Genomic DNA, 25815 nt, shown 5'->3' on the forward strand with positions numbered 1-25815 from the left:
GTATGAAATATGGTAATCATCCTGTATCACGAACGAAAACAGAATTTATGCTGTGATATGCATAGACATGTTCACCTAGTGTTTGACTCGTTAAAAGTATGTTTGAGAGACGTGATTCGAACATTGAGGGTTTAATTATAGAGATATTTGTCGAGCAGAGAGAATCAATCGAGTTAAACCACTCGTGTTCCTAAGATAGGTGGTGTATTGAAGTAGATTGCCTGCAGCAGTACATTCTGGCGTTCGCCAAATTGACACGGGAATTCATCTTAATAATCCGCTAATTAACGACGCATAGATACGTATTTCGCATATGTCGTTTTGCCGATTATGCACAAGCTGGTAATACCCGAATTTCCCTGTGTCGAGAATGAAGATGGAAACGCGGTAAACATGATCTCATTGAGGTTAAAATGCCTCGGTAACCCTTATTAAGCTCGTCGATTAACCAATTGGCACATGTGGTAGACTGTTTTCTAGGAAACATTAATTGTTACCAAAGTAAACAGTTTTTAAGCTACATTTTTAGTAGATATGTAATGTAAGTTAGTTACACTGAAACTGAAGATTTTTTAAAAGTTCCTACTGTAGAAACATTAAAATCAATTATCAACAATAGAATATTTGCGACGGTAGCTTCACTTTTCGTATTCTTTTGCATACTTTTTTTTAAGTAAAATAAAGCTACTGTGAAGTGGATGAGATATAACTGATGGATATACCTTTTGTTATACCCTGCGGGGTACACTGATAAATGTAGGATAGTTTAGAGTTCAGGAGAGTTAAAGACCTGGACTTCAACGGTCGACAGTTATAAAATAGGAAAAGACTTCATTCGTTATGAGAGCAACAGAATGTCTTTCGAACTTTCGCGCTCTGGCGGTGTATCGCTTTTAATATCATTCACGATTGGAGCTTTGATCAGCTTGGCTCTACTTTCTGGCGCTAACGATAATGTCCTACTATGAAGACTGACGATGACCATTCCATAGATGTTACACAATGACCTGATTATCGTCACTATGTGCAGGTCTTGTTGCTAACAGGGTATAACTTTTCGATATGAAATGAAATTTATATAAATTTTGTAAACGTCAATCGGTATACTACCCTTTAAAAATAAAACTCGGTAGATTAACTTGATTATTTAGTTTAGGAGATGGTGATAATCGCAAAAATCAAAAGAAATCATTAATTTATTAAAATGCCCTCTTTGGCTAATATGATCAAAATAATATAAACACACATGGTTCTTCTTTTTATCTAAGCAGAATCTCCTTTTTCCTAACAAAAATTGAGTTTCTCTAATAACTTTCTCTATTAGCTTAATTGAAACTCATTCGTTTTTACTATAAATAATTAATATCGTAAATATATTTTATATTAAAGAAAAATATCTAGCACCAAAACTGATAGAAGTGCTAATTATTAAACACAATAAATGCTGTACTAATTTTAATTGTGTGTACCGAAAGTACTTATACAATTTATTTAATGTACTATATCCGCAGTAATATGGTTCTTTGACAGATTATTTTTGTTCTTATTATTAATCTGCGATAGCAAGGTATGTTGATGAAAGAATGACAGTTCGTTAACTAAATGACGATTTTATAATTAATTAATTCTCGTTGCTGCTTTCGTAATGAACTTCTGTCTTCGTTTAACCATTTTATCGCGAAGATCGATTTCCTCTCCTCACAAATCTCCGGGCCGCAGCGGAAGCTAATAAATTACTGAACATGAATTTCCCATTAAATTATCCGCATAAATTAACCGTGAAATATCGAATTGCTGGAACAACTCGCGAATCTTTTGAGATCTTGTACGTATACGTAAATGAAAATCAAGGAAGAGGTAATTTTACTAGGACTTAAACGCTTTAGCATTTTTTATTTCATGCTGGGAAGAATAAATATTGTGTCCGTTAATTTTCTAGGAAAAATTCGTAATCACATTCGGAACTACAAAAGTTTTAAACATTTCGATGTTGGACTGTGTTAGATCAGTAATTGATACTAAACAGTGTTATTAATTCACGCTGCAATAATTAGCGATATAAAAAAAGATTCTTCTATACAACTCTTAAAAATCTGTAGATTCAAAAACTTCTCAATCTCACAATTTCTGATTTTACAAATTTGGAAATTTGGAAATTTCTCTAATCTAACATTGACTGATTTTGCAAATTTTGAAATTTAGAAATTTTTCAGTTTGACAATTTTTAATTTTGTGCATTTTTCCATTTTCAAATTTCTCAGTCAGACAGTTTCTGACTTTGCAAATTTTTTAATTTAACAATTTCATAATCTGCCAATTCCTGATTTTGCACCCATTTAAATTTGAAAATTTATGATTATACAAATTTTTAAATTTAAATATTTCTCGGTCCAACAATTTTTAATTTTGAAAACTTTTTAAATTTAACAAATTTCTCAGACTAATAATTTCAGATTTTTCAAATTTTTCAAATTTTTAAATTTGTAAATTTCTCAGTTTAACAATGTTAGTTGTATAAAATTTTAAATTAAAAAATTTTAACTACAAATGCATTATTCATGAAAAAATAATGATGGTGCAAAGCAGCTTATGGTGCACATGAACACCGCAGAGATAATCGTATTTTTCGCCCAAAAATTGATGCAACATGATATATTATTTTTTTCATAAAAAAAATGTATAAATACTGCAACGTATTTTGTTGCAACAATTTTTAGGTTTATAATAGACTCGTTAACGTTGTACGTTTTTCTACCTATCTGGTAGTATGAAAGAACTACGCATTTAATAAAATGAAAAGCTGTTCTCGAGTACGTCGTCCGTGAATCCCGTACAATAGAGAACGAAGGATCTAAAAAAAAGCAAAGAATTGAATTTGCATTTTGAGGAGATATATCACGAGGATATACGAGCACTGAATTTTTCAGAAGGATTGCCTGTATTCCAAGACTTTCATATCTCGCCAGCAGAATCCTGAACGGAACGAGATTTTAACGTGTCCTTTTCCGTTTCATCTGTTACAGTGACGAAATTCATCCGTATTGGGATTGCCGACAAGAACGACAATCCACCTTACTTCGATAAAGGCCTCTACGAGGCTGAAGTAGACGAAAATGAGGATATTCAGCACACGGTCCTTACTGTCACCGCCAAAGATCACGACGAGTGTAAGTACATCCATAAACATTATTGTATCAAAGTGTTTATCTTTTAAACATTTAACCCTAACCTCTTTGACAAAGCTGAACTTCGCGCGCTACGTCGAATGTGAAATAAAACATATCTCTCCGAAACAGAGATATTCAAGTGAAATTAAAATTCATTCATCAGAAAGCACGAAATTGAAAAAACCTTTCAACTCCTACCTCCCTTTTATTATATTCACGCATGCAAGTACAACGTGGCATATAATATTTAACACGATCTAATATAAAATTATTTTCCTATCTCTTGGAACAAGTTTGATATTTTTATTCTCATCAAATTAGAAACGATTGTATATACAACATAAAATATTATGAGAAATGTGATATCTATTGTATTACAATTACTTTATGCAGTTTAACGAGAAAAATTCTATGAGTTAATGGAGGTAAAAATAAATAATTGAATGTCGTCCTTTTATTATGACGTATTAAACTAAATAATATGCTAACTGTTAATGTGTATTTTATAAGAAAATACATGACTGATTTGCATATCTTGTTTCAATAAAAATTAAAAGGAACATCGTATCACGTTTTCGTATTACTCTATGTCATGAGATATCTCATTTCGTATGAGTCTATTTTCGTTAACCTCTTAGGCACGACTCAACTTCACACGGGGTTGTTTCTCTGTACGGCAGAGTTCAACACGAATTACTCGGAAACAGCACAATGTATGACAATGTTGTTCTTCACGCGAGTACATTGAAATGAAGTTTTTGATGATTAAATTATAATTTTTCTCAAAGATATGATACTTTAACTTCGATAATTTACTTTTTCAGAAAATTCACAAAATATATAATTTCCAAATGTTTCCAATATCGTGTATTAGTGCAACGGGTGGTCTCATGGTGCCTAAACTTGGCGTTACCTTTTATTTACATGTAAAATGCTTTTGTGGGATTTGATAATATTCTTATAAAATGTGGTGAAGGCAAAAAAGTGCGAATCAAAACGTATGAAAACTATCATTCAATTCAAACGGTGAGCGAGTGAGCCAAATGAGTGAACCACTATAGTGGCGCAATGTAATCTACGATGACATTTGCGAAAACCACTGTAGTGAACTGTCGTATAGAAAGAGTGTATCCGAAAGATACCATGGAAAGATGGTCACACTGGGGTATGAAAGGACCTCAGTCAATTTAGCTTCAATTTTAGTCAGTGTATGTCCTGAAAATCCGAACAAATACACCTTTTCTGAAATCCCAATATTTTTCCTACTTTTTTCCTCAGACTATTATATGTTAGGAGTGTTCAGCTAAAATTTTAGATCTTTATATTAAAACCGAAAAACCATCATTTTTTCAATATTTTTGCGTTTCTAAATGTATTTTCATATTCAACGTTTAAATTTACTAAAATCAGCTGTGAAATATATTCCCTAGATTTTGAAAACTCAAAAATTTCAAAGCATTAAAAATACATAACTCCAACTTTCAAAACTTCAAATTTCCAAAATTTTTTTGGAAATTTCCAAGTTCTAAAATTCTAAAACTTCAATGTCACAAATCTACAAATTCAAAAGTACCAATATTTTAGAACTTCAACGTTACAAAATCCTAAGTTTCCTTAGTTACAAACTCAAATAGTTACTAAGATCTCAAATTCCATAATTCATAAGCTCCAGAATTTCAAATATCTGAAACTCCAAAACTCTATGATTTAGGTGTTTCAAAATGCCAAAGTTTCCATATTTCAAGTTCTTAAATTTCAGAAATTAGAATATTGAAAAATTCCAAATCATCAAAGTCTCAAAGATTAAAACTTACAGAATCAGTAATTCGAAGTTCTGAAAAACTCATAATCCAAATAATTCGAATCTCCAAAATCCCAAAATTCCGAAACCTCAACATTGTAAAATCTTAAAATTCTAAATTCTGTATATCTCAAAATTGCAAAATTTAAAAATCTAGAAGTTTCAAAATCGCCAAATATTTAAGAACACCAAATTCTCAATATCTGAACGTTGCGTTGTCAAATCAAATAATTTTCATACTACATAATCCCGAAATTTCCAAATCCTAATTTTTCAATGTCTGAATGTTGTCAAATAGAATAATTTTCAAACTGCATAATCCCGAAATTTAGAATTCCAAATTTTTCAAAGTTTCCAACTCCTAAAATGTCAAAAATTTTCAAGTTCTACTATTCCAAAATAATAAAACTCTAAAACTCAAGTTCCAAAAATTTTGTAACTCCCAAATCTCAAAGTCGCGAAGTTCCACTCCCCAAAAATCCCAAAGTTTCCAACTACCTATCAAAATTACCAAATCCCAAAGTCTAAAAGTCCAAAAAGCATTGAAAGCTGCTTTCGAAGACGGAAATCTCTTTCGATCTACCAGCGAGTATGCACATTTAACCAGTTAACTGCGGAATTTAGTTTTCAAAATTCCTCCCGGAATGCGCAATTGAAATCAAGCAGTAACGAATACCACGTCGAACGCACAGCAAATGCTTCTACGATAAATTTTACGAAAGAATTAAAGGGAAGAGAGAAAGAACTATATGTTTATTCAATAAAACAATTAGCAACTCGTCAACATCGACCGTATTAAATTGAACATTTGGTAGTCATGCATACACACGTTAAACGCCGTTAACCGGTTAAATAATCCGCGGTCTCAATGATTCAAATATTTCTGATAATGAAAAATGTAACATTAGAATTTTACAATAGCATGTATCATTTTCGATACGCATCATCGTTCTCGCGTTCAGCATGATAAATGAAAAGATCGTCGCCCGGGGATAATAATTTACAGTTCAGCAGGCGATTTACCGTGCGGAAGCAGCTGAACTTCTCAACGTGTATCTTCGCACTATTCCTGGTAATGATTTTATAGCGGGTCGAAGTTCTGTATCCTTAACTCGACTCACAAGTTCCGTGAAAATCCATCCACCTCGTTGGGTCTTACTGCAAAAGCACATAAACTGCTTACGAAAGTTTAAATACCAGATGGCTCGGTCAAACTCGCGGAACATATTTACCCGGTGGACCTCAATTAAGGAACTTCGACCTTAGGCGTTATTAAATTGCAATAGAATTCGTTTATGGATCTAGTTTTTCGAGCCTCGAGCCACGGCTAAAATAAGCTGGAAGGAAGTTAATTTCCCTTTGTTATTTATGATTGAACACGTTCTCCACTGGGAAATTTACTAGCTGAAAATTTCAACACCGATGGCGTGATGAATTTCGCGCTTGGAATTAAACGCGAACTGAAAATCAATTGTCGAAGGAACCAATACAAAACAAGTAGAATATTGAATAGTTCTCCTGTCTGGTTGGACTTCGTAAATATTTATGACAACATTTTAACAGGATACGTTTGTCTGTTGAAAGCGCGAAACGGTGAGATATTTCTGAATACTGTTAGCAATGAGATTATACTGTTAGATTTTTGTACGTAAACTTGTGGACGTTGAAACGTAATAAGTCTGATGTTTGCTTCTGTAAAAATGTAATATGGTACAAACGTTGGAATTTTAAAATTCACGCATTATTTTTCTTTTACGTGCTATTTTATGTCACTGAACCATGATTGTTCATATTTCGAAATTATTCTGAGATTGAAATATATTTAATGGCCAACTGCTTCTAAACACTCGGATGCAAGCATGTTTAATTTGCTTTTCTGGACATTCTTTATTTCTGAATCAATTTTGTATTGTTCTACCCTAGTAAAATCCCTGACTCTATACTTCAATTGGTCCATATTTAGACTGATAGTCTAAATATAGTTGAAATAATTAATTATATCAAATTTTAGGTTCATGTTTCTTATTAAACAGAATACATCCTTTGTCGTGTATGAACCCCGATGCATTAAGGTTCAGAGACATTCGTTAATGCATTTCGCATTCAAATAACAAAACAAGAAACGATGTCACTATAATTGTCACTAGGACTCAATCTAATGCGATATTTTTTGCTTTTTCCAGCCTCGCGTATTCGATACGAGATTACGAGCGGTAACGTAGGTGGTGCATTCGCCGTGAAGAATATGACCGGCGCAATTTACGTCGCAGGTGCATTGGATTACGAGACCAGGAAAAGGGTTAGTACATTAATTTTCTAAAAAAATCTTGACAGTAGAGTGGAAAAAAAGATGAAATATAAAAAGCGAATGAAAAATGGGGGAGAAAGAATGAATACTTTCATTTCATACGTCCATGGCTAATCCTTTTAACCACCGTGTCGTTTTCGTTTTATTACTCACGTCCCAATAAATCCGTGAAATAGCGCGAAAACTTTCGCGGTTATTGCACGCTTCCTGTTCACTCGTTTGTCACTACTTTAATAAGTCTTTCGTTTTATAGGGACAACAAAATAGTATTATTGTAAATTTCACTGAGAAATCAGATCATCTGTTTGATCAAATTGTCCCTCTCTATATAACACTGAATCACGTTGCGTGTATTTCGTTTTTTTTAATATTCAACAGTTATGTATGTATTTATCTGATTGCTTTTGTTAAACGAGACCATTCGAAAACTGTGATAGAAAGCTGGAAAAACTGTTTAATCATGATGGATATTAATTCCTTAGTTTGGAAAAATTAATTTATCTATATAATTGAAAGAGTGCAATAAAATTAGCTCTCACGAAACTGGACTGTTTTCTCATTGATTTTACAAGGTAGCTAGGTTTGTTGGCTTTCTGGCATCGTATTTGATGAATATGATATTAATTTATCTTTTTCGTTAATTTCATTGCGAGCTTTATTGAAAGAGGATTTTCGAATTCCTAGAATTACTTCGTTTATTCGCTACTTCCATGAATTTTATTGAAATCGTGACCTCTCTTCCTGGAAAGCATTGAAATAATATCATATCGAATTTTATTTATCTTTAACGGAGCCGTGTATAAAATATTTCATCCGTTTATGATCGTTTACCTGTTTAGTTCACAACGTTTGAAAGGTAATCAATTCACGAGATGATTCTTTTATTTTCGAAAAAAAAATTTGTTGTGGCTTTAAAAAATGAATGAACATAAATTAAACTGTAATTTATTTTCTTTCTGATAGAAGAATCATATTAAATCGTCAAATTGGAAATTTTTGTTTTGCACAAAATAGTATTATCTTTGATCTACACGAATAGAAAAAGTAACTGGTGACAACTTATTTTCCCAATTAGTTTTGAAGTTTTATAATGATATTAATTTGGAATAATTCTCTATAGCTCTTTAACAATTAGAGTCTTGATGTTTGAAATGTATATAAAAGACTGTAATGAAACAGTCAGTTACAAAATCGTAATAAGAGATTACAATTTGAATTTTAATTCTGATTGTGACCCACCTACTAAAACAAAACGAAATACATAAAGATAGCATATACGCAAAAATATGTACATATTTATATTTAAGAATAAATATTATACATTTAATTGTTAACTCAATTTAGTCTTCATACGCTAATATATTTATATTTTAGAGGTAAAGGTAGTAATATTGGTATATTAATTAATTTTGAAACTTCATCCTCCAGAAGTTAAATTCTAACCATTTACGGTGTTAATTTATAAAATTGTTACTGGAGTGACAAATTTTTGCTGTATTCGAAAATGGCCACCATCAACAAGTAGCTTAACTCAACCGTTTCAAATGTTATTTAATTATCTCGCTTTAATCTTGCAGTACGAGCTTCGCCTGACTGCGTCGGATAACTTGAAAGAAAATTACACGACCGTGGTGATACACGTGAAGGATGTAAACGATAATCCGCCTGTCTTCAAGCGACCAAATTACTGGACGCAAATCACCGAAGAAGACGACAGGAGTCTACCCAAACGCGTTCTTGAGGTAATTAATATTCTTGACTTGTAATTTCCTTCTAATTATATAAACTGGCATTCAACCCTTTCAAATGGACATTGTACAGGTACCAACGTTTAAAAGTTCACGAAGGATCGTTAAAATTTATGCAAATCCGAGAAAATATAGTTAAATGACCCATTTTATGCGGCAGGCATACAATAGAATATCTACATTCAAGAATTTCCCAATCCCCAAATTTATACATTTTTAATCTTGCAAACTCCTAGATTTTCAATTTTTTCGTCCCCAAGTTCATAAATTCAACTGGGATTATTATAAATTTATAAATAAGACAATTAATTTTTCATATTTTCAAAGTTACAAATTTTCAAGAGCACAAAATATCATGGAAATGTTTCATACAGAATAATCTTAGAATTGTTAAAATATTTTCTATTATACATATTAAGGTATTTTTTGTAATATAAATATACCGCAGCAGTGTTGAGAAGAAATTATAGGTTAATTAACATGTTTTATTATGTCTGTTTTCCACGCAGGTCATAGCTACCGATGGCGATAAAGACAGACCAAACAACATCGTCTACTTCTTAACTGGACAGGGTATCGATCCTGATAATCCAGCAAACAGCAAGTTCGATATCAACCGCACAAGTGGAGAAATCTACGTATTAAAGGTAGATTAAATTTAATAACCTAACTATGTTCTTATAGTAATGTGATACTTTATTATATTCTTAGTAAAAATATATTACACAATCCTGATCTAATCAAATAATAATTAGCACCCAACATAAACCTACTCATAATGTAATCCCTAATAGACGACATTTTAACCCTATCCCTAACCTGCACCCTATACAGCATATCACTATAACCCCTACGTCGAATGAATTGTAACATTCTTGCGTTCCCTTTGCTATTACTCTACAGTAGTTTCTCGTTTAATCTTCTACCGAAATTCGTAATTTACTATTATTGTCTTTCATTGTACGTCACTTAAGACTCGTTTCATTACAGCCACTGGACAGGGATCAACCAAATGGAAGACCCCAATGGCGATTCACTGTGTTTGCTCAAGACGAAGGAGGAGAAGGTTTAGTCGGATACGCTGACGTCCAGGTGAATTTGAAGGACATCAACGATAATGCACCAACCTTCCCTCAAGGAATTTATTTCGGCAACGTCACAGAAAATGGCACCTCATGTAAGATTCAACTTATTAACTTTTTCGGGGAAAAGGAAAATTTTCCTCTTCCTTGTATAATACTTTCAGAAATTGCTGTGTTAGCATATAACTTTCATAAATAATTATGTCTTTCTTTCTGGTGTAACAAACTTAATATCTAAATTTCATCATTTAAACGAGAATTACAAATTCGAATGCCGATCACTGTATAGTTTGCAAAATTAATTATCAAACACAAGTAAATCAGTAATCAATCAAATGAAGTAATTCAGTAAATACATTAAAAATAAATTATAAATTAATAAATGTTTCCTCGAGTAGAATATATAAAATAAAACTTTTTTTTAACTATAATAAAATTATACTATGCTGAAATTTCGGCTAATTTTCTTGAATACTGTTAACAGCAATGGTTGTGATGACTATGACGGCGGTCGATTACGATGACCCAGCTGAAAGTTCGAATGCCAGACTGACATACTCCATTGAAAAGAATGTGATCGAAGAAGAAACCGGTTCACCAATTTTCCAAATCGATCCAGGAACTGGTGTGATAACAACAGCCGTTTGCTGCTTGGACAGAGAACGCACCCCCGATTATTCTATACAAGTGGTGGCAATGGATGGAGGCGGTTTAAAAGGTACGGTTCGAAAAAAATTGAATATATTTAATCTAATAGAATGAACTCTTCCACGAACATATAGAAATTTCTGACAGTGCTTCAAAATGTAGGAAAATTAGTAGACATTTATGTAAACGGGTTTTTGTGTTTAAAAATTGCACTATTCTTTGTTGTCAAACAATTACAATAACGTAATTGTATAATTGTACAATAAAGGTTGCACGTATAATCTTTTGAATGTTCGTTAATATACAGGAACAGGGACAGCTTCTATACGAGTGAAAGATATAAATGATATGCCGCCTCAGTTCACAAAAGATGAGTGGTTTACAGAAGTAGACGAAACCGAAGGTCCAGATTTACCGGAAATGCCGATTCTTACGGTCACAGTGCACGACGAGGACGAAACTAATAAATTCCAATATAAGGTACGCTGCTTGCCTCTGCTTTCTTAACGTTTTCACTATTAAACAGAAATTATGCAAAATTCTTTCCGTTGATTCTGTTTTTAATAAATCTAGTAATTTATATTCAATCGTTTTTCGCTGAGGAAGTCATCATACATTTCCCAATATTATAGTTGTTAATGTAAAATGATTTCCATTAAAACAAGTGACAGACCTATTACCTATCTTCGAAAGCACTTTTTTACTTGAAATAACAATTCAGCAAGTACTTTTTGTCCCTGAAATAAAAATTCACATTTCTCTAATGTGTCTAACGCGTTGATACTTGTTTGTTAACGAACAGGTCATCGAAAACAGCGGCTATGGGGCTGATAAATTCACTATGGTGAGGAACAACGATGGCACAGGTTCTTTGAAGATCGTGCAACCGTTAGATTACGAGGACCAATTGCAAAGCAACGGTTTTAGGTTTAGAATACAAGTCAATGACAAGGTGCGTTCATATTCGGAATCATATAATTTGTGGCTGTTTATTCAATTTTTATATACATGTCTAACAATATTTTATTCAATTTTTAATTATCTTGGATTTTCTTCAGGGTGAAGATAATGACAACGATAAATACCACGTAGCCTATTCCTGGGTAGTCGTTAAACTGCGAGATATAAACGATAACCAACCGCAATTCAAGATGGCCAATATCGAAACAACCGTACCAGAAAATGCTCGCATTGGGGACAGTCTTGAAACCTTCACAGCCACCGATCCTGATCAAAGTGGCAAGAGTAAAGTATTTTACACGATTGACAGAAGCTCGGATCGCAAAAGGCAATTTTCAATTAACGAAACCGGGACCGTTTCGATCCAGAGGAGTCTCGATCGCGAAGAAACACCTCGACATCAGGTAAAACCATCAAACCATGATCTTTCGATGCAATCACTATTAAGCTCTTTTGAATCCCATGTGTTCTCCATTTTTTTAATTTTCACTCAACAGCAACATTTTCTACAGGGTGTCCGCGCCAAAGTGTTACACCTTAATATCTCATGAACTATTGATGTCACGAAAAAGTGCTTATATGGAAATTGCAGGGTAAAAGAGGCCCTATGTTTTGGCAGAAGCAAAATTTTTTTATTGTTATTAATGTAAAAGATATGATGGTGAAGTTTCGTTTTTTTAAATGGAACTATATTTTTTTCTCGATCAGGTGATAGTGCTTTTCAAGACGAATTCATCAAGGTTTTATGTACTTACCCGATTTTTATTAGTTTTCGAGATATAACGCTTAGAAATTTACTGATTTTCAGCAGTGACATCTCGGTTTGACGAGTAAGTCATAAAAACGTTCTTATTGTTACGGTAAGTGCCGCTGGTTTGACTCTGCCTGCCGAAACAGATAGGCGGGGTGTATGGTCAAAATGGCAGGTTCGAAGAGTAAGAAACGTGAAAAGTATTGTCCATTACGGTTTAAGTTTTCCGTATCGAAGATGATATTAATTGTAATTTGGAAGGTTGGGACATTTATTTAAATGTTTCAGTACAAGTTAGGTATAAAGACAATTTAACAAAAAATAATATGCAAAAAATTTATTTCACATGCTTTCCGCTATTTGAAATACAAGTTTGTATACGTTTTACAAATTCGTTCTCGACGTTTTCCATAATTTCGCACGGGATATTTACGCATGCATTGTGTATTCTATTTTTCAAGTCAGTTATATTGTTAAATTGTCTTTATACCTACCTTGTACTGAAACATTTAAATAAATGTCCCAACCTTCCAAATTACAATTAATATCATCTTCGATACGGAAAACTTAAACCGTAATGGACAATACTTTTCACGTTTCTTACTCTTTGAACCTGCCATTTTGACCATACACCCCGCCTATCTGTTTCGGCAGGCAGAGTCAAACCAGCGGCACTTACCGTAACAATAAGAACGTTTTTATGACTTACTCGTCAAACCGAGATGTCACTGCTGAAAATCAGTAAATTTCTAAGCGTTATATCTCGAAAACTAATAAAAATCGGGTAAGTACATAAAACCTTGATGAATTCGTCTTGAAAAGCACTATCACCTGATCGAGAAAAAAATATAGTTCCATTTAAAAAAACGAAACTTCACCATCATATCTTTTACATTAATAACAATAAAAAAATTTTGCTTCTGCCAAAACATAGGGCCTCTTTTACCCTGCAATTTCCATATAAGCACTTTTTCGTGACATCAATAGTTCATGAGATATTAAGGTGTAACACTTTGGCGCGGACACCCTGTATATATGATATCCTTACAGATTCAATAATTTAATATTTTATTTATCTAATGCGAATCTTAATTAAAATTAAAAAATATTTACTACTTTATTGAAATTATTTGTCGTATTTATGAACATCTTAACTTCTGATGTTAACTTTCGTGGCACAATCGTTGAAACAATAACAAGGAATATTTTATTATATTTCGTCTTGTTAGTGTAACGAGGTGTTGAAATGTTTGAAAAATATTTAACAAATACCAACTTGTAGAAGTATTTAATAAAAGGAAAGCAGAAACTACTTTTTCGTTGTCGGATATTTTTGAACAATTGATTTAGTTTAGTTGTCAGTCAAACTTCTAAAACGTTTGGTACAAGAATATTTATTGAAATATTGAAAAGTCTTCATATACATATTGTCAGATTAGTATGTAGAGTATGTAGATACTATATGTATGTAGATCTAAGTATGTAGATACTAATTTCTGTAGAGAAATGGTACAAGATCCATAAAAAGAATCTAATGTTAAATTTAAATAAAATCATATCTTAGGTTTAGAAAAATATCGTTCCACAATCTAAAGTTTAAAAACTCTTATTTTTAATCTTTAAAGACAAATAGTCATTATGATTCGCTCCAAAAATGTTTCCAGGTGAAAATTTTGGCCATCGACGACGGTATTCCTCCTAAGACGGCGACAGCCACGTTAACAGTAATCGTCCAGGATATAAATGATAATCCACCGAGGTTCCTGAAGGATTATCGGCCGATACTTCCAGAACATGCACAAACGAAGAAAGTAGTGGAAATTTTGGCAACTGACGACGATGACAGATCGAAGAGCAATGGACCACCTTTCACATTTAGAATGGATCCAAAAGCGGACGATGTGATTCGAGCCAGTTTCAAAGTTGAAAGCGATAACAGTGAGTCTTCTGAAATTTCTAAACACTCAAATTTTCAAGTTTCCAAACTTATAAATTTCCAAATCACCAAATTTGTGAGTTATAAAAGTTCCAAATATTCACATTTCCAAGATTACAAATGACCAAATCTCCAAATTCTTAAATTCTCAAATTTCCAAATCCTGAAGTTTCCAAATTTAACAAAACCCAAACGCCCAAATTCCCCAATCTTAAAGTTCTAAAATCCAAAAATATTTACATATTACAATAAGTAGAAACACTTTATATCTCGTGCTGTAACCGAAAAACTAATTTCGGGCTAGAATTCTATAACCCTGAACGAAGTTTGAACTCTATATCTCCTCGAAACTCACATTCCATCGTTGGAATTTCGTATTCAATCACGCTCCGAATCCAGTTACACTTTATACCAGAAAATCAGAACAAAAGTATCGAGTATTTACTCGTATCGATTCATCCTCATTTCCGAAAGAAGATTGTTAGCCGTAGTTTTGATAACTCTCGCTAACAAGGGCTGTTTTTTGTTTCGTTTCAGAGGGTGCAAACGGGGACGGCATGGCCATTGTGTCATCATTACGATCGTTCAATCGAGAACAACAAAAGGAGTACTTAATACCGATCGTTATCAAGGATTCAGGAACTCCTTCAATGTCTGGGACCAGTACTTTAACAGTTATTATCGGGGACGTTAATGATAACAAAATGCAGCCCGGATCGAAAGACATTTTTGTATATAATTATGCAGTACGTATCGTATATTTATTGCAACGATTAGTGACTGTTCGATTTTACTCTTACATTGCATAGAAATATAATAGATTTGTTCTAATGCAAGTTGGTTTATTAGTGCATTTTATAAAATAATTTTGTGATTGTATGAATTGAAATTCGTAAATATAGCTGCTATTTGGACTTCCTATTTTAGAACAACTAAAAATCTTAATAACGTTTTAACGTGCATTATTTCTGCTGTTCGTATTATATAATTATTGCAATCATCGATGGTGGAGTTTGATTTTATTTTTACATTGCAGAAAAATATAATAGTTTCTGTTCCCATGTAACTTGGTATATTATAGGATGAATTTCATGAGAACTTTTGACTGTATATATTCATGAAAATTTGTACATATAACTCCTATTTGGACTTTCTATTTAGAACGACTAAAAATCTTAGTAAGAGAGTAAAAATTAATTAATTTTGCAGGGACAATCACCGGACACCGAGATAGGCAGAGTATACGTGTACGATTTGGACGACTGGGATTTGCCGGACAAGAAATTCTATTGGGAAGGTTTAGAACATACACAGTTTAAATTGGATGAGGATACTGGTATGATTTACATGAAAGCAGGTACACACGACGGTAGATATCATCTTCGTTTCAAAGTCTACGATCGAAAACACACTCAGACAGACGTTCCAGCTAACGTCACTGTTACCGTCAAGAGTATTCCTCACGAAGCCGTGTTAAACTCTGGTTCCGTTCGAATATCTGGGATAACAGACGAAGATTTTATTCGAGTTTGGGATTATAAAGTAAGTATATCATTTGTCGAGTAATTTGTATTTGTTATTTCTTTGTAATTGAAATGATCGTTAATTTATTGTTTTACTTATTCATTTTACAGTCGCAAACTTTATCTCGCAGTAAAGCGGAATTATTGAGAGATAAGTTGGCCCATTTGTTGAATATCGATAGAGAAAATGTTGATGTGTTCAGTGTCCAATTACGTAGAATGCATCCACCTTTAACGGATGTTAGATTCGCTGCTCATGGGTCACCGTATTACAAACCTGTTAGGTTAAACGGAATCGTACTGATGCATCGGGAAGAGGTAAGTTATTAATACGATAATTATACTTGTAAGGCAACGAAGGTTTAAGTAGCTCAGTTACAGCATGAAGAATTTTTTTATCTTGAAATCATTGTGTAAAAGTAGCAAGCTTTATCAACAATAAATTCGACATTTGAATAACTTGACATATTAATGTTCTGTAAATTGAGCAATATTTGAAAAATATAAAACGATGTTTCGATAAAAACGTGTAATTAAAACTTTGTTCGAATTTAAATATTTTCAAATAAATATATTGTATTTCAATTTGAAGTACAATTACAATACAATAATTGAAATAGAATTTGAAAATTTGAAATAATATTGCAGCTGATCAAGGTTTCAAATTTTCTATATTAATTTGAGTTGTGAAAAATTCTTTTAAAATTTAATATAAAATTATTCGTACAACCTTGTTGTATTCTGAATTGAGGACGAACATTTCCAAACCAAATATGCACACCACTAGATAAATTATAGTCTAACGCACTAATGATGCAATTAGAGGTAGAATATACTCCACATTATCAAATGCACTACACAATAAATTAAATTTTACTGGAACCTATAATTCAAAGTAATTAACCAATTAAACACGAAATTAACTAAACTTGATAGAAACTACGTAACACGTAAAATAGACAATCAAGTATAGAATAAACTGAAGACCAAAATCTACCATTCGTGTAAATTAGTAAGTCAATGTACACGATAAATTTAATTTTATCGGAAGTCTACATTAGGTAACAAATCGATTATATTACGCGTAAACCATAATCCATATAAACTAGCTGAATTATTAACCACATTTGACGGAAATCTGTAATGCATATTAACTGTTAAATCAACTAGGCAAATACCACATGTTGCAAAAGTCTACAAAATCGAAATCAGTTATACCGTAAATCTGAGGCGATATTAGCCAACCAAACATAAAATCAATTAAATTCAACTAAAATCTACAATACATGATCAGCGTATCAAGAACACGATAAATTAAATTTTATCAAAAGTTTATAGAGATTGACTAATTATACAATAGACGTATAATCCGCATTAATCTTCTATTGCATGATTTTCTCAGTTTGCCAAAATAATGCATTGTTTAACTCTCGTAGAAGAAAACTGATATACATTTTCTGTTTTAAAAACTTATTTAAAGAACAGTGGTATAAGAAAATGAGATATTACCAAAGTTTTTAACTTTAAGAGATAAGAAATATTTTTAATAACTTTGTTAATTATGATATTTACTAAAGTTTGATTAAATACAAGAATTTCGTAGTAAATTTTTTTATATAGAATATTTGCAATCGAGTGTAGCAAACTGTTAACAAGCGAAGATAGTGGATAGGCATTTGTCAGATATTTTACTGAATCTAAAATATTTCGTATAAGGTAAAGAATAACTGCATCTAGTATGGAATACGTAACTTTAAAACAAATATTAAAACAGGAGAACATTAAAATATATATATTAATAATTGACCATATGGAAATTTAATGTATTAAAATTATGACAAGAAAATGTGCTTCAAGACAAGAACAATTATGACAAGAAAATTGCGACAAAAACAAAATACCTAATATGGAACATGTGCAAGATTTGTAAAGAATACAAACATACTGAAAAATTAACACAAATATTTACTTTTTTTCATGAAAAGGGCGTTGTACAGTAAACGTTCGATTATAATAAATAATTAAATAATAAAGTTCAATTGTTTCGCCCTGATTCAACGTGAATACACAGAGCCCAGACAATGCCACTGTATCAACGCCTGTATCAACTTGCCTTGGTCTTCTCCACTGTATAATACATATTAATCAGGAACATGTACCCAATATGGTCAGGTTCATGTTTCCATACAATCCATGTTCTATATTACGTACATTCTACGTGTTCACACTGCTTTCATACATACATATTTTGAAAATAATAATTTGGAAGAAAAGACATTCAATACTATATTGCTTTTGAACATTTGCTTTAACACATATTGCATAAAAAAAAAAATATTTTTGATGACAAATCCTGCGAAAGTAATATTGTATAAATACCTTCACTGAAAAATATAAATATTTAACTTTTTTTTAGAAACTTTTAACATTGTGAAATGCAACAATGTTTCTCAATAACACACTTTCAAGTAAAATTCAAATTTTTGCTTTTTATTTGTAACAAAATTTGTATTGAATGTTGATAGATTTTGCTGAAATATTATTTACTGAAATATTATATACAATGCCACGTACAATTACACGTGATATTACATTAAGTGGATCTGCTATTCCACTAGATTCCAGTGACTTTGCCAGTCACTTTGCTACTTATTTTAACACTAAACCTACCCCCAGTCAAAATGACCGTTTAACAAGTTTCTTACTATTCGTAAAAATTTTCTTGAAATCTAAGTTAACTTTCATTCAGATAAATTAATGTCAAGATTAATGTATGTTATGTTAGCTTATTTATTCTTAAACCCTGTTTTTAGTCTCAAAGTGTGCAGTATACATCGACCGATTTAGTGTAGAATAAATATTTCCAACGCTCACAAGTGCTTCTTTCGCAAACTGCCATTTTATAAATCTATCATACAATGAACTCAGTGTAATGGAAATCTTGTTTCAATTGAATTAGATCGAGAAGGAAGTTGGTATCAATATAACGATGGTTGGCATCGACGAATGTTATTACGAAAACGAAGTGTGCGAGGGTAGTTGCACAAACACATTGGACATCAGCAGTTTGCCTTACATGGTGAACGCAAACAAAACTGCCCTTGTTGGTGTACGGGTGGATGTAATCGCTGAATGTACATGCGGAGCACGAAATTTCAGTAAAGGGGAATCTTGTAGAAGCAGTCCATGTTACAACGGCGGACGTTGCGTGGAAGGACGATTTGGATTATCGTAAGTATCTTAACTCATCGCCCACCATAGAGTTAACCAGTAAAATGTGCTTAAAATGTACACGTCGATCTAAAAGTTTATTTCAGTACGGTTGACGTTAACGAATTGTTAATTTTTTATCTTGTGAGCATATAATTCTTCCTTGCTCTGCTTTATTTTTTTTGCAAAATTTATCATTGGAGCATTTTCCCAGTGTTCAATGTGTATTTTTAGTATCGTTTGATACTAATTACGCGTCCCATGAGGTATTTTAAAAAAATTCCGCGGCTGGGATATTTTTCGGATTTCGAAACATTGGGATTTTGAAGAAATTCATAGCCATCACTTTACATTTTGTCCCATAAATATTTCTGTGATATCGTTAATTTCTTTGCCACTGTCTATATTTAAAAGTATAAATAGCTATTTTATGTAACAAATAAAACGATTTCTAACATAAAAATCAATAAAAAGTTTTCAGTAATCATTTCTTTGTGCTGTATATTTAGATGTCAGTGTCCGTCTGGATATAATGGTCCAAGGTGCCAACAAACTGCAAGAAGTTTCCGTGGCAATGGTTGGGCTTGGTATCCTGCTTTAGAGATGTGTGACAACAGTCATTTAAGCTTTGAATTCATTACGAAAAAACCTGATGGCTTACTTTTGTACAATGGACCTATTGTTCCACCTGAAGCGGACGAAATTATGGTTTCTGGTAAGTGACTATGAAATAATTTAACCAAACAATATTTCCTACTATGAGTGACACGCCAAAATCGTACAAACCCCATTTAAATTATAACATTTATTTTTTCAAAAAAATTAATGTATCGTTCTCTTATATTTGATTCTTTCTATTGAAAACTTAATTAAACTTCAATATGTAATTAGATAAAAAATGACTTTTATATTATTCTAGTAATTTTTAAATATACAAATTTAAAATAAACGAAATTATTTGAAAGTAATGAATAATTTTTTGATGAAAATATTTTCAAAAATTTGAATAAATTGAGATTGCTTCAGAAGTATTATCTTCCAGTTTGAATATTCGAATTTTTTTAAGCCGTTTATATGTTGGTGTTATAAATTTGATACTGCTCGTATATCTACGCTACAGTTTACAGATTACTTTTCACCAGAAACTTTTTGGAACAAACAATAACATACAATATTAAATGAACTATATGTAATTGTTTTCTGATGAATGTGTTTACAGATTTTATATCCGTCGAACTGGAACGTGGAATACCTCGACTGTTAATAGATTTCGGATCTGGTACTCTAGAACTGAAAGTTAAACCAAGAACGACGTTAGACGATGGAGAGTGGCACAGATTAGACATCTTCTGGAATACAGAGGTATAAACCTTTTTTTTCAATTTATGAAATTTTCAATTCATGAAAAGAAATTAATTTTGTTATCACCTTGTCATATAAAATACAACATAACAAATAGTACTACAACTTAAAAACGTTTATTCCAAAAATTATTTATTTGATTTCACCAAATAATAGTCAAAGAATGTCACAGCCTTCAAAAGTGAAATGATGTAATTTCGTCAGAGAAATTAAAATTCGGTTACAACAAAATTTCGAAAACAACACGATTACTTGAATAAATCAAAATAAAAGATAAAACATGATCACACCTCTTGTTTCAGACTGTGAAACTGATCATTGACTACTGCAAGTCTGCAAATATCTCAGAGCCGGAAGACGGCACTCCTCCAGAGTTCAACGACACCAGCTGCCAGGCACAGGGTACCATACCACCTTTCAATGAATACCTAAACGTAAACGCGCCTCTTCAAATCGGTGGCTTATACGTCGAGCAATTCGACCCGACTCATTACAAATGGAAACACATGCCGGTTGGCAAAGGCTTCGAGGGTTGCATCAAGAATCTCTTCCACAACAGCAAACTGTACGATCTAGCTCATCCTGGACTCTCGAGGAACAGCGTAGCTGGTTGCCCACAAACCGAAGAAATCTGCAACAACCAGGAATCCACATTCCGATGCTGGGAACACGGTACTTGCGTAGGCAGCTTCACCGAAGCCAGATGCCAGTGCAATTCTGGATGGACTGGTCCAGGTTGCATGACGCCCACTATACCAACGTCATTCAAACCGCAAAGCTACGTGAAATATGCATTGTCCTTTGAACCGGACAAATACTCCACTCAGATTCAATTAAGATTCCGTACTCGAGAGGTTCATGGCGAACTTTTTAGAGTCAGTGATCAACACAACAGGGAATATGCAATCCTGGAGGTAAATTGTCTATTCTATTCAATTATTCGATATACTTTTCCTTTAACACGGTTAACATTTATTACCTTTCTGTCCCTTTTTCTATTTCATTATCTTTTGGTCGGTGTAGTGATTCTGTCATATAAATATTGAATAACTTCTTTAATATCCTCAGTAGAAGACACACTTGATGAGTTAAGAACGTGAGTCGTACAAGTAATCTAACTTGACCTCACATAAACTATAATGATCGTGTTAATTTCTGCCGTATTGAAATTGTATTACAACTTGCACTACAGATTGTCCGAGTTTATTAAACCGCAAAAATATTAATGGAACCATATTATATGAATATCATCATTATTTTTTCACCGTGTTAAAAAAGATCGAATACACTTGATTAAGTTGTACAATCTTTGGCTTTTAGTATTAGTATTAATATGCGGTGTATATTCTGATTTGGTAGATTAAGGACAGCAGACTGCACTTCCGGTACAATCTGAACAGTTTAAGAACCGAAGAACGCGATATTTGGCTAACTGCCATAGCTGTCGATGATGGACAATGGCACACGGTCAAAGTATCCAGATATGGATCCGCGGCTACTTTGGAATTAGATGGAGGCGAAGGAAGACGATTCAACGAAACCTTTTCTTTTGATGGACACCAATGGTTGTTGGTTGACAAACAGGAAGGAGTTTATGCAGGTGGCAAAGCTGAGTACACTGGTGTTCGAACGTTTGAAGTGTACGCTGATTATCAGAAAGGTAAGCTAACATAACACGTATGGTTTATGTTTTTATTGTCTATATATGGAATAATTTAGAAATGTATCTATTGTATTGTATTGTAATTACACTGTGGCGTGCAAAAAAGATTTCAGTGACAAATATTAATTTCGAAACGGATGTGACTATATACTTCAAAGTTATTTCTTATTGAATTTAACTACTTCTTCGATTAAATATTTCTCGTATGTAGCGAAACTGTTTTGCAATTATCTATGGGTATTTTTTATTTATAATAAGAAAGTATAGAAAAAGTGTAAAATAAGTACAATATGAATGCATAGTTATTCAACAGTGCGATATAAACTTCTGAAGTATTATTTACATATAATCTGCACAAGATCTTTATATTTTTATACAAATGCAATAATGCAATAATTCAAAAAGTTTTAATTTTGTTTATTGCGAATCGGGCAACATTATTGTATAACATGTTGCGCAATTTCATATCGTTCTATTATAAACCTTATTTGCACATACTCTCAAAATCTGTGAAATAATGAAGTATTCTAATATATGAAGTATGTGATTTTTGCTGAATGTCGAATTCCATATTTAGATATGTGAAAAGTTGTGCTGCTTTGTTATTCTAAAACTTCCAAATTTTTAAATTTTTATGCTTAAGTATGATCAAATTTCTAAACTTTTGATTTTTCAAAATTATAAATTTGCACATTTTGAAGCTTGCAAATGATCAAATTTCTACATTTTTACGCTTAAAAATGATTAAATTTCCAAACTCTTGTGGTAAATCATGGTGAACTCTTATACCCAACAGTGGCTTATGATTAATTCTTCTAAACATTATTCGTTTTATATGCTTTCAATAGGATGTCTGGACGATATCAGATTAGAAGGAAAGCATCTTCCGCTTCCACCTGCCATGAATGGAACACAATGGGGTCAGGCAACGATGGCGAGAAATTTGGAAAGAAATTGCCCGTCAAACAAACCCTGTGCCAACGTTATTTGCCCAGAACCATTCGAGTGTATTGATCTTTGGAACGAATACGACTGCACGTAAGTATTACAATATTTATTACTGCAATAAACAAAACCCTAAACGATGTAACTGCTAATTAAATCTTTATTATTGAATAATGACCAATTACAATGAGTTACTTAAAATATCTCGTAAAGATTTGAATCTATCGACAAGTTCGATTATAATAAGAAGTTGCTGTCTTTTTTAAACATGGTACATTATTTAATTATGCTTAGTAGGAAAAAAGCGACATAGTTATAGTCAACTCTCGTTGCATTGCCTGGAAGGAGACATTGACGAATGAAAATCCTTGGAATTGATATACAAATAGCGTTTGACCACAAAACACATGGCTATATTCTTATTATACGCATATTATAAGCTAAATATTATTACTGGTATATAGTTAACAAAATTGTATAAATAATTGTTTGTTGCTGTTGAGTTATTTCAAAATAATTCTACATGCCTTAAATGCAAAAAGGAATTCTGTTGAAAAATATAGAATATTCATTGTAAATGAATTAATGAGCAAAATGAAAAATACACAGCAATTTTATACGTTATGTTGCCTCCTATGAATTTTAAAACACGCTTCACTTCGTATGTGCCATTCATGTCGTTAATTCATGTTGTTACAATCATCCTTTCGTATCTATAAATATATCGAATAAAATATCTTTAAAATTAGATGAATCATAAAGTATCATTATATAAAATATAATATATTAAAAATATAAAAAATTATGAAATATGAAAAATTAATTACGATTAAGGATTATATAAATTTCAATTAAATAGATATACATATCATATAATTACAAAACATTTCAATTCTCCCAACACAGCAACACTCGACTCTAATTTCAACTTAACATGATCGACTGTCATTTCAACAGTAACATTTCGACAAGGAAAACCCCTTCTAGTCTCTTTTCTTCCCTCCTATTACAATGCTTTCACTTTCTTCTTCTTATACGTATACCCATAAACTAAGATCTTTCAAAATTACAACACTACAAAATTTTCATTTCATTTCCACCCATATCCAATTGTTGCTTGTGTATGTTCAGGTGCGGTGAAGGAAGAATTCCATCGCCAGATAATAAAGGATGTATGGATAAAAACGAATGCATAGATTATCCCTGCTTAAACGGAGGCAGATGTATCAATCAGGATCCTAGATTCCGGTACAGATGCATTTGTCCCGACGGTTTCTGGGGAGAAAACTGCGAACTTGTTCAAGAGGGTCAGACGCTGAAACTCAGTATGGGTGCTTTAGCAGCCATTTTAGTCTGTCTTTTAATTATTCTCGGTAAGCATATTAAGGAACATAATAAAATTGTTTCATTAAAACAAATTGCAATTAACTTAGCTGAACCACAGAAATCTTTTGCAACAAATGTCACTAATCTATAACTACGCTCGTTAAAATAACTTTCTTATGAAATAATACTGAATTTTCAAACATAATTAAATAAAATTTCGAAAATTATGTCGTGGAAAAATCATCATTCAAATTTGAAACTAATTAAAATTTGGAGAATTATATGTCATCAATAATGATAAAAAGTAATTAACATATTAAAGAAAATTAATATGGTATAATTTTTCAGTGCTGATTTTCGAAAGTTGTAATATAAGCAATTAATTATATACTTTGTGTTACAGTTCTCGTCCTAGTGTTTGTTGTTTACAACAGAAGAAGGGAGTCTCACATTAAATATCCTGGACCTGACGACGATGTGAGGGAAAATATTATCAATTATGATGACGAAGGTGGCGGAGAGGATGACATGACCGCATTCGACATCACACCACTTCAAATTCCTATTGGTGGCCCGATACCGGAAATGGGTGGAAAACTACCACCGTGTAAAATAGCTTGTAAGTCATCTTATTTATTTTATAATGTTTTAATTATCCATGTGTTATAATTATTTCTTATTTTCTCATTTTAATAATTTACTTGAAAATATTTTTTCAGATCCGCTAGGACCGGAACCAAACGTGGGGATGTTCATAGAAGATCATAAAAAGAGAGCTGACAGTGATCCAAATGCACCACCGTTCGATGATCTGCGAAATTATGCATACGAGGGCGGCGGAAGCATCGCAGGCTCATTATCATCTTTAGCTTCCGGTTTGTATATTTTTCTCTTACTCATTGTCGATCATCATAGATATAATTGTTTAATTTCAAAACGAAGCATAAGTTTACTCCTTCGATTTTCAGTAGTTAATAGTACTGTCAGTAGTAGTTTACATTTACTGTAAAACCGTTGTAATTAAGTGCATTAACGTTTTAATTGAGGAATTTAGTTTAAATATCCTCAACGAAATGAGTAATCAAAATTAATGAGGAGTATACATATACATCGAACGCAAGGCAAATACTCCTATCATCGATCTTCCAAAACAAGTCAAACCAAACAAGGAAAAATTATATTTCTCCTGGGCTCATTGAAAAATCAATACCATTTGTATAAATTACGATATAAATCGCGTAGAAAAATTGATCTATTATGAAGTAAATGTACGAAAAATGATCCAATTTTTTTTATTAATTAATACGAAGCAACGTGTAGACGAAATGTTGTTTGGAAGAGGTGCACAATTTAGAAATGCTACTTTAAAAAAATGTAGAATTTAA

General features: G+C 32.3%; 1 protein-coding gene across 9 annotated transcripts in view; it reads left to right on the top strand.

Annotated features, from left to right (window-relative positions):
* The window catches only part of LOC100879277 (neural-cadherin), a 511227-nt gene that overhangs the window by 475697 nt on the left and 9715 nt on the right, over nt 1–25815 (top strand). For all 9 annotated transcript variants that reach the window (XM_076538467.1, XM_076538441.1, XM_076538445.1 and 6 more), the window contains 22 exons: nt 3024–3167; nt 7152–7267; nt 8854–9018; nt 9534–9671; nt 10015–10201; nt 10591–10824; nt 11062–11234; nt 11557–11706; nt 11813–12118; nt 14130–14403; nt 14939–15147; nt 15611–15943; nt 16036–16242; nt 18884–19155; nt 19644–19849; nt 20354–20496; nt 20799–21410; nt 21856–22156; nt 23008–23197; nt 24236–24477; nt 24834–25049; nt 25150–25305. In XM_076538467.1, coding sequence (XP_076394582.1) covers nt 3024–3167; nt 7152–7267; nt 8854–9018; nt 9534–9671; nt 10015–10201; nt 10591–10824; nt 11062–11234; nt 11557–11706; nt 11813–12118; nt 14130–14403; nt 14939–15147; nt 15611–15943; nt 16036–16242; nt 18884–19155; nt 19644–19849; nt 20354–20496; nt 20799–21410; nt 21856–22156; nt 23008–23197; nt 24236–24477; nt 24834–25049; nt 25150–25305 — 4974 coding nt within the window. The remainder of the gene's footprint in view (nt 1–3023; nt 3168–7151; nt 7268–8853; nt 9019–9533; nt 9672–10014; nt 10202–10590; nt 10825–11061; nt 11235–11556; nt 11707–11812; nt 12119–14129; nt 14404–14938; nt 15148–15610; nt 15944–16035; nt 16243–18883; nt 19156–19643; nt 19850–20353; nt 20497–20798; nt 21411–21855; nt 22157–23007; nt 23198–24235; nt 24478–24833; nt 25050–25149; nt 25306–25815) is intronic.

The sequence above is a fragment of the Megachile rotundata genome, chromosome 1 (genome assembly GCF_050947335.1).
Source record: "Megachile rotundata isolate GNS110a chromosome 1, iyMegRotu1, whole genome shotgun sequence".
Taxonomy (NCBI): domain Eukaryota; kingdom Metazoa; phylum Arthropoda; class Insecta; order Hymenoptera; family Megachilidae; genus Megachile; species Megachile rotundata.